At 39.4% G+C, this 17,398-nt stretch overlaps 1 protein-coding gene across 1 annotated transcript; it reads right to left on the bottom strand.

Annotated features, from left to right (window-relative positions):
- Positions 1 to 2,776: 2,776 nt before the first annotated feature.
- Positions 2,777 to 3,477, bottom strand: LOC131292788 (uncharacterized; the record flags this gene model as incomplete). The annotated part of the gene is made up of 1 exon (XM_058320871.1): positions 2,777 to 3,477. A coding segment is annotated over one exon (701 nt), but the record flags the coding sequence as incomplete, so codon positions are not given.
- Positions 3,478 to 17,398: the final 13,921 nt, after the last annotated feature.

The raw sequence follows: 17,398 nt of genomic DNA, 5'->3' as shown, positions 1-17,398 counted from the left end.
TAGGCTTTGTAACCTCTAGGTCTCCAACTCTAATGCGTGCGGATCTAATCTGTCTGTCTTTCCCAGGGAATACCTCGCAGATTGTTCCCTTGTCCCACTTCCCCTTTTTCTGTTCGTCCGGGAAGCTAACATCTTTACCTACTGTTAGTGGTTTTGATGGGCGGCCCCGCTTCTCTCGCTCGGAGAGTTTCGGTAGATGTTCGATTACCCACCGTTTCCACGGTTTTCTCGCCAAAATAAGGTTAGTTACATGGTGCATTTTTGGAAGTATGATCCGCATTTTTGCATCGTACTTCAGAAATTCTATGCGTTCTAGTCTGCCTTTGGATCTCAGTACCCCCTTTTCGTCTATTATGGGATTAAGCCCGCGAATGGAACTGCGGCTATTGATCGCGTTTCCTAAGGAAAGCTGAGTCATTTCGTCTGTATACTTTTCCCACTGGGCCTTCTTTAGGAGAAGCATTTCGGCCCTGTCTAATTCTGATACGGAGATTACTTTAGAAAATGTGGTACCTGTGGCTTTTGCCTTTAGCCATTCGATGTATTTTAGCCCTATAGCTAGTGATCGTTTCAGTCGATTCCAATTTGGACACCACTCGGTGTTGATGACACTCCAGTCAGTTTTTTCTAGTGTCTTCGTAGTATGCACTGGCTTGGTCTCTTTTGACGTGACAACTTCGTCCTTTTTAGTCGATTTTACGTCTTCGAACAACTTGGGCTGCTTGAAAGAGATTTCTTGATCCTTGAGAAAGTTCATTGTGGCGCGAGCTCTTTCTTTCTGTTTCGGAGATTTGTTCGGAGTAGGGTTCATTCTGAACTCTTCGGTTGAAAAGTGTCCCTGCGTAAGTTGATTTAAATAATTTTCTTTTGGTTTCTCCTTTTCTTGGACCATAAACAAGTTGGTCTTTGATTTAACACTCTGATCTCCCCCAAACACTACCCATCCTAGTCGGGTTTCTTGGGCAATCGGCTCGTGAGGCTTTCCCTCTCGGTGGCTAGTTCCGCGTATGAGATGGGAGTGCGGTAGTCCAAGAAGCACCGTAGGTAGTGCATTCTTGTAGCTCTCGAGCTTTATCCCTCTTAAATGTGCATATCTTTTTGCTAACATATTCGCGTCTACAGTTTGAAGCGGGAGGTCGAGTTCGTCCACGCTTCGCAACCCTTTGATATCGAACACCATTCCGTTCGTACCTTCCATTTTTACGTCGACCGTTTGACTATTTTTGTCTTCATGGGTATTCCCGTTTGTCCATGATAGGGTCAACGGTTTCTTTGACCCAGTTAAGTTCAGTTTCTTCCGTGTTTCGTTCAGAATTAGACTCAAAAAATAGAAATTGGAAGAACCTGAGTCAATAAATGCATGCGTACGTACAATTTTGTTTTGATTCCGTAGGCATACGGGAATAATTTGGTAAAAGAGTTGCTGTTTGTTTTTGAGAACGTTAACAGCGCTCATATTTTCGCGGCGGGCGCGGTTCTGCCACTCAGCGGTTTCGTTTCGGTGAAGCGCTGTGTGGTGTTTTTTGCCGCAGCCGTAAACCTTACACTGCGGAGGCAGCCGGCAATTTTGGGCGATGTGGTTGTTGTGCTGACAACAATTTGCACATACGTTACTTCGCTTCAGAATGCTCCACTTCTCGTCCACTGACCTGCCGTATAATTGTTTGCAACGGAGCGTCTCGTGTTGATACCCACATAGCAAGCACCCCCTTGACCTAGGACAACTTTTGGGTGTCATGTGGCGGGTGTCATTTTTTGATTCTTCTTCGCTGGCTACCAGAACCGTAGCCAAGTCTTCGGATGGTTTCAGCCATTTAGCGAAGTCCAAAAGGGTTGTAAGTTTGTTTTCTTTGGAAAGTGAATCGGCGAGCCATTTGTTTCGTAAGTCAACCGGCAGCCTGGCGACGAGGTCTTTAAGAAGCCTTCTGTCGTTAAGGTATTCGCCTTGCTTGAGCATCGTCATATTATCGATCAAGTCATGGAGCGCGTTTGAAAATCTTATAAATGATGCTGGATTGTCTAGCGAGGGATTTTTAACGGCCAGCAATTCGTTCAACAGTGCTGAGTAAATATTGTCCGGATTGCCGTAGAGTCTTTCCAGACGTTTAAGAATTTCGGTAACATTGTCAGAGTTCAGCATCAGCCCGCTAACTGAGCGTAGTGCATCACCCTTTAGGTGCTTTTGTAGCCTGGTGAGGTTCTCTAGATTCGAAAAATTACCGGCCTTCGTGGTTTCGTCGTACATACGTTTAAAACGCGGCCAAGTCTTGTAGCTTCCGCAAAAGTCTGGAAGCTCGGAAAGTGCTGTTTTGTCCGTTTTTTTTGTCCATGCCTTTACCATTGAGGCGATGCTTTCTGCAAGCAATTTAACATCCTCATTTGCGGTTGAATTAAGACCTGGCTCATATATGAAGCTTCTGGTCTCTTCAGCTTCCTCTTGTGCCCTTTTTACTTCCTCTTGAAGCCTTTCTATTTCCTGCTCTATCTTGACTGCTTTTTCCCTTTCTACCTTCTCTTTGTCTATTTTCTCCTGTAATAATTTTTGTGTCTGCATCAGAGCTTCTCGGCTCTCTTTCCTTTCTTCTGCGGCGTTCTTGCACTTAGGGCAGATAAAACCCTTTGCAACTGCCTTGAACTTCAGCGCTTCCACGCAAGATTAGTGAAGAAACCGATCGCACTCTACGCAATGGATCAGTTTATTCCAATCATCGGAATTTGCGCATAACTTGCAATTCCCATTCGGATTTTGTTTATAATTAACCTCCATGTTACTTACTGCGCTGGCTTTCTCGGGCTCGTTGGTTGGTCGCGTTCCGCGTACTGCCTACGTTGGGTAGATCGCTTTTCGCCGCCGACTGTTCCGCGATGTCCCGCCTGGTCTTCTCCGCCGGCCGTCTGCCGATGGATCGTTCGCCCGGTTTTCTCCGCCGATCGTCCGCCAGTAGATCGCTCGCCCGGTCCTCTCCGCCGGCCGTACACCGGATGATCGTTCGCCTGGCTCTCTCCGCCGGCCGTCCGCCGATGGGTCTTGTCCGCCGGCCGTCCGCCGATGGATGTCTTCTCCGCCGGCCGTCCGCCGATGGATGTCTTGTCCGCCGGCCGTCCGCCGATGGATGTCTTCTCCGCCGGCCGTCCGCCGATGGATGTCTTGTCCGCCGGCCGTCCGCCGATGGGTCTTGTCCGCCGGCCGTCCGCCGATGGGTCTTGTTCGCCGGCCGTCCGCCGATGGATGTCTTCTCCGCCGGCCGTCCGCCGATGGATGTCTTGTCCGCCGGCCGTCCGCCGATGGATGTCTTCTCCGCCGGCCGTCCGCCGATGGATGTCTTCTCCGCCGGCCGTCCGCCGATGGGTCTTGTCCGCCGGCCGTCCGCCGATGGATGTCTTCTCCGCCGGCCGTCCGCCGATGGATGTCTTGTCCGTACTTCGCTGCCTTGGGCCTTTGGCCGCCGTAGAATTTCTTTGGTCTCCCTGGACCAACTGCCGAATTTGGCCGGATCTTCCTCCGGTCCTAACGTGCAACCTCGTTGCTTGATCGCTCGTACTTCCTCGCGTCACTCACGAACCAGGCAGATTATACGGGGTTCAACTTCCCGGGTAACTCTGGTTCTGGTGAAACCACTCGAGGGTGAGTATTTCTACTTTGGACAGATCTCGCCGGAGCCTCCAAATGTTGCGCTTAACGCTTTCTTTCGACTGGTGGCACTTCCACCGACGAAAGCACTATGCTGCGAGTTGTCGTTTTAGTAGAATACTGCCTTTATTCAACTATTCGATGCGCTTATATACCTAAATTCTTATGACTATGCTTAACGCTTTTAACCTAGCCAGCAACGCCGGCACGGCGGCGTTTTTATCATCATGGATGGTGCAACGCAGCCAAACCGTTCCGATCGTACGATCGGCGGTTGGCTGCGATGACCTATTAAGCCGTTTCGCGTCGTCAGCGACAGTGACTTTAAAGAGAATGAGACGATGCAAAATGGTGTTTAGAAGGTGCTTAAGGTGACTTTAAAGAGAATGAGACGATGCAAAATGAGGTTAAGAAGGTGCTTAAGGTGACTTTAAAGAGAATGAGACGATGCAAAATGAGGTTTAGAAGGTGCTTAAAGTGACTTTAAAGAGAATGAGACGATGCAAAATGGTGTTTAGAAGGTGCTTAAAGTGACTTTAAAGAGAATGAGACGATGCAAAATGGTGTTTAGAAGGTGCTTAAAGTGACTTTAAAGAGAATGAGACGATGCAAAATGAGGTTAAGAAGGTGCTTAAGGTGACTTTAAAGAGAATGAGACGATGCAAAATGGTGTTTAGAAGGTGCTTAAGGTGACTTTAAAGAGAATGAGACGATGCAAAATGAGGTTTGAAAGGTGCTTAAGGTGACTTTAAAGAGAATGAGACGATGCAAAATGAGGTTTGAAAGGTGCTTAAGGTGACTTTAAAGAGAATGAGACGATGCAAAATGGTGTTTAGAAGGTGCTTAAGGTGACTTTAAAGAGAATGAGACGATGCAAAATGAGGTTTAGAAGGTGCTTAAGGTGACTTTAAAGAGAATGAGACGATGCAAAATGAGGTTTAGAAGGTGCTTAAAGTGACTTTAAAGAGAATGAGACGATGCAAAATGGTGTTTAGAAGGTGCTTAAAGTGACTTTAAAGAGAATGAGACGATGCAAAATGGTGTTTAGAAGGTGCTTAAGGTGACTTTAAAGAGAATGAGACGATGCAAAATGAGGTTTAGAAGGTGCTTAAGGTGACTTTAAAGAGAATGAGACGATGCAAAATGGTGTTTAGAAGGTGCTTAAGGTGACTTTAAAGAGAATGAGACGATGCAAAATGAGGTTTAGAAGGTGCTTAAAGTGACTTAAAAGAGAATGAGACGATGCAAAATGGTCTTTAGAAGGTGCTTAAAGTGACTTTAAAGAGAATGAGACGATGCAAAATGAGGTTTAGAAGGTGCTTAAAGTGACTTTAAAGAGAATGAGACGATGCAAAATGGTGTTTAGAAGGTGCTTAAAGTGACTTTAAAGAGAATGAGACGATGCAAAATGAGGTTTAGAAGGTGCTTAAAGTGACTTTAAAGAGAATGAGACGATGCAAAATGAGGTTTAGAAGGTGCTTAAAGTGACTTTAAAGAGAATGAGACGATGCAAAATGAGGTTTAGAAGGTGCTTAAAGTGACTTTAAAGAGAATGAGACGATGCAAAATGGTGTTTAGAAGGTGCTTAAAGTGACTTTAAAGAGAATGAGACGATGCAAAATGGTCTTTAGAAGGTGCTTAAGGTGACTTTAAAGAGAATGAGACGATGCAAAATGAGGTTTAGAAGGTGCTTAAAGTGACTTTAAAGAGAATGAGACGATGCAAAATGGTGTTTAGAAGGTGCTTAAGGTGACTTTAAAGAGAATGAGACGATGCAAAATGAGGTTTAGAAGGTGCTTAAAGTGACTTTAAAGAGAATGAGACGATGCAAAATGAGGTTTAGAAGGTGCTTAAGGTGACTTTAAAGAGAATGAGACGATGCAAAATGAGGTTTAGAAGGTGCTTAAAGTGACTTTAAAGAGAATGAGACGATGCAAAATGGTGTTTAGAAGGTGCTTAAAGTTAGTTTAAAGAGAATGAGACGATGCAAAATGAGGTTTAGAAGGTGCTTAAAGTGACTTTTAAGAGAATGAGACGATACAAAATGAGGTTAAGAAGGTGCTTAAAGTGACTTTAAAGAGAATGAGACGATGCAAAATGGTGTTTAGAAGGTGCTTAAGGTGACTTTAAAGAGAATGAGACGATGCAAAATGAGGTTTAGAAGGTGCTTAAAGTGACTTTAAAGAGAATGAGACGATGCAAAATGAGGTTTAGAAGGTGCTTAAAGTGACTTTAAAGAGAATGAGACGATGCAAAATGAGGTTTAGAAGGTGCTTAAAGTGACTTTAAAGAGAATGAGACGATGCAAAATGGTCTTTAGAAGGTGCTTAAGGTGACTTTAAAGAGAATGAGACGATGCAAAATGAGGTTTGAAAGGTGCTTAAGGTGACTTTAAAGAGAATGAGACGATGCAAAATGGTGTTTAGAAGGTGCTTAAAGTGACTTTAAAGAGAATGAGACGATGCAAAATGAGGTTTAGAAGGTGCTTAAGGTGACTTTAAAGAGAATGAGACGATGCAAAATGAGGTTTAGAAGGTGCTTAAAGTGACTTTAAAGAGAATGAGACGATGCAAAATGGTGTTTAGAAGGTGCTTAAAGTGACTTTAAAGAGAATGAGACGATGCAAAATGAGGTTTAGAAGGTGCTTAAAGTGACTTTAAAGAGAATGAGACGATGCAAAATGAGGTTTAGAAGGTGCTTAAAGTGACTTTAAAGAGAATGAGACGATGCAAAATGAGGTTTAGAAGGTGCTTAAAGTGACTTTAAAGAGAATGAGACGATGCAAAAATGGTGTTTAGAAGGTGCTTAAAGTGACTTTAAAGAGAATGAGACGATGCAAAATGGTGTTTAGAAGGTGCTTAAAGTGACTTTAAAGAGAATGAGACGATGCAAAATGAGGTTTAGAAGGTGCTTAAAGTGACTTTAAAGAGAATGAGACGATGCAAAATGGTGTTTAGAAGGTGCTTAAAGTGACTTTAAAGAGAATGAGACGATGCAAAATGGTGTTTAGAAGGTGCTTAAGGTGACTTTAAAGAGAATGAGACGATGCAAAATGAGGTTTAGAAGGTGCTTAAAGTGACTTTAAAGAGAATGAGACGATGCAAAATGGTGTTTAGAAGGTGCTTAAAGTGACTTAAAAGAGAATGAGACGATGCAAAATGGTCTTTAGAAGGTGCTTAAAGTGACTTTAAAGAGAATGAGACGATGCAAAATGAGGTTTAGAAGGTGCTTAAAGTGACTTTAAAGAGAATGAGACGATGCAAAATGGTGTTTAGAAGGTGCTTAAAGTGACTTTAAAGAGAATGAGACGATGCAAAATGAGGTTTAGAAGGTGCTTAAAGTGACTTTAAAGAGAATGAGACGATGCAAAATGAGGTTTAGAAGGTGCTTAAAGTGACTTTAAAGAGAATGAGACGATGCAAAATGAGGTTTAGAAGGTGCTTAAAGTGACTTTAAAGAGAATGAGACGATGCAAAATGGTGTTTAGAAGGTGCTTAAAGTGACTTTAAAGAGAATGAGACGATGCAAAATGGTCTTTAGAAGGTGCTTAAGGTGACTTTAAAGAGAATGAGACGATGCAAAATGAGGTTTAGAAGGTGCTTAAAGTGACTTTAAAGAGAATGAGACGATGAAAAATGGTGTTTAGAAGGTGCTTAAAGTGACTTTAAAGAGAATGAGACGATGCAAAATGGTGTTTAGAAGGTGCTTAAAGTGACTTTAAAGAGAATGAGACGATGCAAAATGAGGTTTAGAAGGTGCTTAAGGTGACTTTAAAGAGAATGAGACGATGCAAAATGGTGTTTAGAAGGTGCTTAAGGTGACTTTAAAGAGAATGAGACGATGCAAAATGAGGTTTAGAAGGTGCTTAAAGTGACTTTAAAGAGAATGAGACGATGCAAAATGAGGTTTAGAAGGTGCTTAAGGTGACTTTAAAGAGAATGAGACGATGCAAAATGAGGTTTAGAAGGTGCTTAAGGTGACTTTAAAGAGAATGAGACGATGCAAAATGGTGTTTAGAAGGTGCTTAAGGTGACTTTAAAGAGAATGAGACGATGCAAAATGAGGTTTAGAAGGTGCTTAAAGTGACTTTAAAGAGAATGAGACGATGCAAAATGGTCTTTAGAAGGTGCTTAAAGTGACTTTAAAGAGAATGAGACGATGCAAAATGAGGTTTAGAAGGTGCTTAAAGTGACTTTAAAGAGAATGAGACGATGCAAAATGGTGTTTAGAAGGTGCTTAAAGTGACTTTAAAGAGAATGAGACGATGCAAAATGGTGTTTAGAAGGTGCTTAAGGTGACTTTAAAGAGAATGAGACGATGCAAAATGAGGTTAGAAGGTGCTTAAGGTGACTTTAAAGAGAATGAGACGATGCAAAATGAGGTTTAGAAGGTGCTTAAAGTGACTTTAAAGAGAATGAGACGATGCAAAATGAGGTTTAGAAGGTGCTTAAAGTGACTTTAAAGAGAATGAGACGATGCAAAATGGTGTTTAGAAGGTGCTTAAGGTGACTTTAAAGAGAATGAGACGATGCAAAATGAGGTTTAGAAGGTGCTTAAAGTGACTTTAAAGAGAATGAGACGATGCAAAATGGTGTTTAGAAGGTGCTTAAAGTGACTTTAAAGAGAATGAGACGATGCAAAATGAGGTTTAGAAGGTGCTTAAAGTGACTTTAAAGAGAATGAGACGATGCAAAATGGTGTTTAGAAGGTGCTTAAAGTGACTTTAAAGAGAATGAGACGATGCAAAATGGTGTTTAGAAGGTGCTTAAGGTGACTTTAAAGAGAATGAGACGATGCAAAATGAGGTTTAGAAGGTGCTTAAAGTGACTTTAAAGAGAATGAGACGATGCAAAATGAGGTTTAGAAGGTGCTTAAAGTGACTTTAAAGAGAATGAGACGATGCAAAATGGTGTTTAGAAGGTGCTTAAAGTGACTTTAAAGGAATGAGACGATGCAAAATGGTGTTTAGAAGGTGCTTAAAGTGACTTTAAAGAGAATGAGACGATGCAAAATGGTGTTTAGAAGGTGCTTAAAGTGACTTTAAAGAGAATGAGACGATGCAAAATGGTGTTAGAAGGTGCTTAAAGTGACTTAAAGAGAATGAGACGATGCAAAATGGTGTTTAGAAGGTGCTTAAGGTGACTTTAAAGAGAATGAGACGATGCAAAATGGTGTTTAGAAGGTGCTTAAAGTGACTTTAAAGAGAATGAGACGATGCAAAATGAGGTTTAGAAGGTGCTTAAAGTGACTTTAAAGAGAATGAGACGATGCAAAATGGTGTTTAGAAGGTGCTTAAAGTGACTTTAAAGAGAATGAGACGATGCAAAATGGTGTTTAGAAGGTGCTTAAGGTGACTTTAAAGAGAATGAGACGATGCAAAATGAGGTTTAGAAGGTGCTTAAGGTGACTTTAAAGAGAATGAGACGATGCAAAATGGTGTTTAGAAGGTGCTTAAAGTGACTTAAAAGAGAATGAGACGATGCAAAATGGTCTTTAGAAGGTGCTTAAAGTGACTTTAAAGAGAATGAGACGATGCAAAATGGTGTTTAGAAGGTGCTTAAAGTTACTTTAAAGAGAATGAGACGATGCAAAATGAGGTTTAGAAGGTGCTTAAAGTGACTTTTAAGAGAATGAGACGATACAAAATGAGGTTTAGAAGGTGCTTAAAGTGACTTTAAAGAGAATGAGACGATGCAAAATGGTGTTTAGAAGGTGCTTAAGGTGACTTTAAAGAGAATGAGACGATGCAAAATGAGGTTTAGAAGGTGCTTAAAGTGACTTTAAAGAGAATGAGACGATGCAAAATGAGGTTTAGAAGGTGCTTAAGGTGACTTTAAAGAGAATGAGACGATGCAAAATGAGGTTTAGAAGGTGCTTAAAGTGACTTTAAAGAGAATGAGACGATGCAAAATGGTGTTTAGAAGGTGCTTAAGGTGACTTTAAAGAGAATGAGACGATGCAAAACGAGGTTTAGAAGGTGCTTAAAGTGACTTTAAAGAGAATGAGACGATGCAAAATGGTCTTTAGAAGGTGCTTAAAGTGACTTTAAAGAGAATGAGACGATGCAAAATGAGGTTTAGAAGGTGCTTAAAGTGACTTTAAAGAGAATGAGACGATGCAAAATGGTGTTTAGAAGGTGCTTAAAGTGACTTTAAAGAGAATGAGACGATGCAAAATGGTGTTTAGAAGGTGCTTAAGGTGACTTTAAAGAGAATGAGACGATGCAAAATGAGGTTAAGAAGGTGCTTAAGGTGACTTTAAAGAGAATGAGACGATGCAAAATGAGGTTTAGAAGGTGCTTAAAGTGACTTTAAAGAGAATGAGACGATGCAAAATGAGGTTTAGAAGGTGCTTAAAGTGACTTTAAAGAGAATGAGACGATGCAAAATGGTGTTTAGAAGGTGCTTAAGGTGACTTTAAAGAGAATGAGACGATGCAAAATGAGGTTTAGAAGGTGCTTAAAGTGACTTTAAAGAGAATGAGACGATGCAAAATGGTCTTTAGAAGGTGCTTAAAGTGACTTTAAAGAGAATGAGACGATGCAAAATGAGGTTTAGAAGGTGCTTAAAGTGACTTTAAAGAGAATGAGACGATGCAAAATGGTGTTTAGAAGGTGCTTAAGGTGACTTTAAAGAGAATGAGACGATGCAAAATGAGGTTTAGAAGGTGCTTAAAGTGACTTAAAAGAGAATGAGACGATGCAAAATGGTCTTTAGAAGGTGCTTAAAGTGACTTTAAAGAGAATGAGACGATGCAAAATGGTGTTTAGAAGGTGCTTAAAGTTACTTTAAAGAGAATGAGACGATGCAAAATGAGGTTTAGAAGGTGCTTAAAGTGACTTTTAAGAGAATGAGACGATACAAAATGAGGTTTAGAAGGTGCTTAAAGTGACTTTAAAGAGAATGAGACGATGCAAAATGGTGTTTAGAAGGTGCTTAAGGTGACTTTAAAGAGAATGAGACGATGCAAAATGAGGTTTAGAAGGTGCTTAAAGTGACTTTAAAGAGAATGAGACGATGCAAAATGAGGTTTAGAAGGTGCTTAAGGTGACTTTAAAGAGAATGAGACGATGCAAAATGAGGTTTAGAAGGTGCTTAAAGTGACTTTAAAGAGAATGAGACGATGCAAAATGGTGTTTAGAAGGTGCTTAAGGTGACTTTAAAGAGAATGAGACGATGCAAAATGAGGTTTAGAAGGTGCTTAAAGTGACTTTAAAGAGAATGAGACGATGCAAAATGGTCTTTAGAAGGTGCTTAAAGTGACTTTAAAGAGAATGAGACGATGCAAAATGAGGTTTAGAAGGTGCTTAAAGTGACTTTTAAGAGAATGAGACGATACAAAATGAGGTTTAGAAGGTGCTTAAAGTGACTTTAAAGAGAATGAGACGATGCAAAATGGTGTTTAGAAGGTGCTTAAGGTGACTTTAAAGAGAATGAGACGATGCAAAATGAGGTTTAGAAGGTGCTTAAAGTGACTTTAAAGAGAATGAGACGATGCAAAATGAGGTTTAGAAGGTGCTTAAGGTGACTTAAAAGAGAATGAGACGATGCAAAATGAGGTTTGAAAGGTGCTTAAGGTGACTTTAAAGAGAATGAGACGATGCAAAATGGTGTTTAGAAGGTGCTTAAGGTGACTTTAAAGAGAATGAGACGATGCAAAATGAGGTTTAGAAGGTGCTTAAAGTGACTTTAAAGAGAATGAGACGATGCAAAATGGTGTTTAGAAGGTGCTTAAAGTGACTTTAAAGAGAATGAGACGATGCAAAATGGTGTTTAGAAGGTGCTTAAGGTGACTTTAAAGAGAATGAGACGATGCAAAATGAGGTTAAGAAGGTGCTTAAAGTGACTTTAAAGAGAATGAGACGATGCAAAATGAGGTTTAGAAGGTGCTTAAAGTGACTTTAAAGAGAATGAGACGATGCAAAATGGTGTTTAGAAGGTGCTTAAAGTGACTTTAAAGAGAATGAGACGATGCAAAATGGTGTTTAGAAGGTGCTTAAGGTGACTTTAAAGAGAATGAGACGATGCAAAATGGTGTTTAGAAGGTGCTTAAAGTGACTTTAAAGAGAATGAGACGATGCAAAATGGTGTTTAGAAGGTGCTTAAAGTGACTTTAAAGAGAATGAGACGATGCAAAATGGTGTTTAGAAGGTGCTTAAGGTGACTTTAAAGAGAATGAGACGATGCAAAATGGTGTTTAGAAGGTGCTTAAAGTGACTTTAAAGAGAATGAGACGATGCAAAATGAGGTTTAGAAGGTGCTTAAAGTGACTTTAAAGAGAATGAGACGATGCAAAATGGTGTTTAGAAGGTGCTTAAAGTGACTTTAAAGAGAATGAGACGATGCAAAATGGTGTTTAGAAGGTGCTTAAGGTGACTTTAAAGAGAATGAGACGATGCAAAATGAGGTTTAGAAGGTGCTTAAAGTGACTTTAAAGAGAATGAGACGATGCAAAATGGTGTTTAGAAGGTGCTTAAAGTGACTTAAAAGAGAATGAGACGATGCAAAATGGTCTTTAGAAGGTGCTTAAAGTGACTTTAAAGAGAATGAGACGATGCAAAATGGTGTTTAGAAGGTGCTTAAAGTGACTTTAAAGAGAATGAGACGATGCAAAATGAGGTTTAGAAGGTGCTTAAAGTGACTTTTAAGAGAATGAGACGATACAAAATGAGGTTTAGAAGGTGCTTAAAGTGACTTTAAAGAGAATGAGACGATGCAAAATGGTGTTTAGAAGGTGCTTAAAGTGACTTTAAAGAGAATGAGACGATGCAAAATGAGGTTTAGAAGGTGCTTAAAGTGACTTTAAAGAGAATGAGACGATGCAAAATGGTGTTTAGAAGGTGCTTAAAGTGACTTTAAAGAGAATGAGACGATGCAAAATGGTGTTTAGAAGGTGCTTAAGGTGACTTTAAAGAGAATGAGACGATGCAAAATGAGGTTTAGAAGGTGCTTAAAGTGACTTTAAAGAGAATGAGACGATGCAAAATGGTGTTTAGAAGGTGCTTAAAGTGACTTTAAAGAGAATGAGACGATGCAAAATGAGGTTTAGAAGGTGCTTAAAGTGACTTTAAAGAGAATGAGACGATGCAAAATGGTGTTTAGAAGGTGCTTAAAGTGACTTTAAAGAGAATGAGACGATGCAAAATGGTGTTTAGAAGGTGCTTAAGGTGACTTTAAAGAGAATGAGACGATGCAAAATGAGGTTTAGAAGGTGCTTAAGGTGACTTTAAAGAGAATGAGACGATGCAAAATGGTGTTTAGAAGGTGCTTAAAGTGACTTTAAAGAGAATGAGACGATGCAAAATGGTGTTTAGAAGGTGCTTAAAGTGACTTTAAAGAGAATGAGACGATGCAAAATGAGGTTTAGAAGGTGCTTAAAGTGACTTTAAAGAGAATGAGACGATGCAAAATGGTGTTTAGAAGGTGCTTAAAGTGACTTTAAAGAGAATGAGACGATGCAAAATGGTGTTTAGAAGGTGCTTAAGGTGACTTTAAAGAGAATGAGACGATGCAAAATGAGGTTTAGAAGGTGCTTAAAGTGACTTTAAAGAGAATGAGACGATGCAAAATGGTGTTTAGAAGGTGCTTAAGGTGACTTTAAAGAGAATGAGACGATGCAAAATGGTGTTTAGAAGGTGCTTAAAGTGACTTTAAAGAGAATGAGACGATGCAAAATGGTGTTTAGAAGGTGCTTAAGGTGACTTTAAAGAGAATGAGACGATGCAAAATGAGGTTTAGAAGGTGCTTAAAGTGACTTTAAAGAGAATGAGACGATGCAAAATGGTGTTTAGAAGGTGCTTAAGGTGACTTTAAAGAGAATGAGACGATGCAAAATGGTGTTTAGAAGGTGCTTAAGGTGACTTTAAAGAGAATGAGACGATGCAAAATGAGGTTTAGAAGGTGCTTAAAGTGACTTTAAAGAGAATGAGACGATGCAAAATGGTGTTTAGAAGGTGCTTAAGGTGACTTTAAAGAGAATGAGACGATGCAAAATGAGGTTTAGAAGGTGCTTAAAGTGACTTTAAAGAGAATGAGACGATGCAAAATGGTGTTTAGAAGGTGCTTAAAGTGACTTTAAAGAGAATGAGACGATGCAAAATGGTGTTTAGAAGGTGCTTAAAGTTACTTTAAAGAGAATGAGACGATGCAAAATGAGGTTTAGAAGGTGCTTAAAGTGACTTTTAAGAGAATGAGACGATACAAAATGAGGTTTAGAAGGTGCTTAAAGTGACTTTAAAGAGAATGAGACGATGCAAAATGGTGTTTAGAAGGTGCTTAAAGTGACTTTAAAGAGAATGAGACGATGCAAAATGAGGTTTAGAAGGTGCTTAAAGTGACTTTAAAGAGAATGAGACGATGCAAAATGGTGTTTAGAAGGTGCTTAAGGTGACTTTAAAGAGAATGAGACGATGCAAAATGAGGTTTAGAAGGTGCTTAAAGTGACTTTAAAGAGAATGAGACGATGCAAAATGAGGTTTAGAAGGTGCTTAAGGTGACTTTAAAGAGAATGAGACGATGCAAAATGAGGTTTAGAAGGTGCTTAAAGTGACTTTAAAGAGAATGAGACGATGCAAAATGGTGTTTAGAAGGTGCTTAAGGTGACTTTAAAGAGAATGAGACGATGCAAAACGAGGTTTAGAAGGTGCTTAAAGTGACTTTAAAGAGAATGAGACGATGCAAAATGGTCTTTAGAAGGTGCTTAAAGTGACTTTAAAGAGAATGAGACGATGCAAAATGAGGTTTAGAAGGTGCTTAAAGTGACTTTAAAGAGAATGAGACGATGCAAAATGGTGTTTAGAAGGTGCTTAAAGTGACTTTAAAGAGAATGAGACGATGCAAAATGGTGTTTAGAAGGTGCTTAAGGTGACTTTAAAGAGAATGAGACGATGCAAAATGAGGTTAAGAAGGTGCTTAAGGTGACTTTAAAGAGAATGAGACGATGCAAAATGAGGTTTAGAAGGTGCTTAAAGTGACTTTAAAGAGAATGAGACGATGCAAAATGAGGTTTAGAAGGTGCTTAAAGTGACTTTAAAGAGAATGAGACGATGCAAAATGGTGTTTAGAAGGTGCTTAAGGTGACTTTAAAGAGAATGAGACGATGCAAAATGAGGTTTAGAAGGTGCTTAAAGTGACTTTAAAGAGAATGAGACGATGCAAAATGGTCTTTAGAAGGTGCTTAAAGTGACTTTAAAGAGAATGAGACGATGCAAAATGAGGTTTAGAAGGTGCTTAAAGTGACTTTAAAGAGAATGAGACGATGCAAAATGGTGTTTAGAAGGTGCTTAAGGTGACTTTAAAGAGAATGAGACGATGCAAAATGAGGTTTAGAAGGTGCTTAAAGTGACTTAAAAGAGAATGAGACGATGCAAAATGGTCTTTAGAAGGTGCTTAAAGTGACTTTAAAGAGAATGAGACGATGCAAAATGGTGTTTAGAAGGTGCTTAAAGTTACTTTAAAGAGAATGAGACGATGCAAAATGAGGTTTAGAAGGTGCTTAAAGTGACTTTTAAGAGAATGAGACGATACAAAATGAGGTTTAGAAGGTGCTTAAAGTGACTTTAAAGAGAATGAGACGATGCAAAATGGTGTTTAGAAGGTGCTTAAGGTGACTTTAAAGAGAATGAGACGATGCAAAATGAGGTTTAGAAGGTGCTTAAAGTGACTTTAAAGAGAATGAGACGATGCAAAATGAGGTTTAGAAGGTGCTTAAGGTGACTTTAAAGAGAATGAGACGATGCAAAATGAGGTTTAGAAGGTGCTTAAAGTGACTTTAAAGAGAATGAGACGATGCAAAATGGTGTTTAGAAGGTGCTTAAGGTGACTTTAAAGAGAATGAGACGATGCAAAATGAGGTTTAGAAGGTGCTTAAAGTGACTTTAAAGAGAATGAGACGATGCAAAATGGTCTTTAGAAGGTGCTTAAAGTGACTTTAAAGAGAATGAGACGATGCAAAATGAGGTTTAGAAGGTGCTTAAAGTGACTTTTAAGAGAATGAGACGATACAAAATGAGGTTTAGAAGGTGCTTAAAGTGACTTTAAAGAGAATGAGACGATGCAAAATGGTGTTTAGAAGGTGCTTAAGGTGACTTTAAAGAGAATGAGACGATGCAAAATGAGGTTTAGAAGGTGCTTAAAGTGACTTTAAAGAGAATGAGACGATGCAAAATGAGGTTTAGAAGGTGCTTAAGGTGACTTAAAAGAGAATGAGACGATGCAAAATGAGGTTTGAAAGGTGCTTAAGGTGACTTTAAAGAGAATGAGACGATGCAAAATGGTGTTTAGAAGGTGCTTAAGGTGACTTTAAAGAGAATGAGACGATGCAAAATGAGGTTTAGAAGGTGCTTAAAGTGACTTTAAAGAGAATGAGACGATGCAAAATGGTGTTTAGAAGGTGCTTAAAGTGACTTTAAAGAGAATGAGACGATGCAAAATGGTGTTTAGAAGGTGCTTAAGGTGACTTTAAAGAGAATGAGACGATGCAAAATGAGGTTAAGAAGGTGCTTAAAGTGACTTTAAAGAGAATGAGACGATGCAAAATGAGGTTTAGAAGGTGCTTAAAGTGACTTTAAAGAGAATGAGACGATGCAAAATGGTGTTTAGAAGGTGCTTAAAGTGACTTTAAAGAGAATGAGACGATGCAAAATGGTGTTTAGAAGGTGCTTAAGGTGACTTTAAAGAGAATGAGACGATGCAAAATGGTGTTTAGAAGGTGCTTAAAGTGACTTTAAAGAGAATGAGACGATGCAAAATGGTGTTTAGAAGGTGCTTAAAGTGACTTTAAAGAGAATGAGACGATGCAAAATGGTGTTTAGAAGGTGCTTAAGGTGACTTTAAAGAGAATGAGACGATGCAAAATGGTGTTTAGAAGGTGCTTAAAGTGACTTTAAAGAGAATGAGACGATGCAAAATGAGGTTTAGAAGGTGCTTAAAGTGACTTTAAAGAGAATGAGACGATGCAAAATGGTGTTTAGAAGGTGCTTAAAGTGACTTTAAAGAGAATGAGACGATGCAAAATGGTGTTTAGAAGGTGCTTAAGGTGACTTTAAAGAGAATGAGACGATGCAAAATGAGGTTTAGAAGGTGCTTAAAGTGACTTTAAAGAGAATGAGACGATGCAAAATGGTGTTTAGAAGGTGCTTAAAGTGACTTAAAAGAGAATGAGACGATGCAAAATGGTCTTTAGAAGGTGCTTAAAGTGACTTTAAAGAGAATGAGACGATGCAAAATGGTGTTTAGAAGGTGCTTAAAGTTACTTTAAAGAGAATGAGACGATGCAAAATGAGGTTTAGAAGGTGCTTAAAGTGACTTTTAAGAGAATGAGACGATACAAAATGAGGTTTAGAAGGTGCTTAAAGTGACTTTAAAGAGAATGAGACGATGCAAAATGGTGTTTAGAAGGTGCTTAAAGTGACTTTAAAGAGAATGAGACGATGCAAAATGAGGTTTAGAAGGTGCTTAAAGTGACTTTAAAGAGAATGAGACGATGCAAAATGGTGTTTAGAAGGTGCTTAAAGTGACTTTAAAGAGAATGAGACGATGCAAAATGGTGTTTAGAAGGTGCTTAAGGTGACTTTAAAGAGAATGAGACGATGCAAAATGAGGTTTAGAAGGTGCTTAAAGTGACTTTAAAGAGAATGAGACGATGCAAAATGGTGTTTAGAAGGTGCTTAAAGTGACTTTAAAGAGAATGAGACGATGCAAAATGAGGTTTAGAAGGTGCTTAAAGTGACTTTAAAGAGAATGAGACGATGCAAAATGGTGTTTAGAA

The sequence above is a fragment of the Anopheles ziemanni genome, unplaced genomic scaffold (genome assembly GCF_943734765.1).
Source record: "Anopheles ziemanni unplaced genomic scaffold, idAnoZiCoDA_A2_x.2 U_25, whole genome shotgun sequence".
Taxonomy (NCBI): domain Eukaryota; kingdom Metazoa; phylum Arthropoda; class Insecta; order Diptera; family Culicidae; genus Anopheles; species Anopheles ziemanni.
The sequence above is the reverse complement of the archived record's forward strand: the minus strand, read 5'-3'. Positions and strand labels throughout refer to the sequence as shown.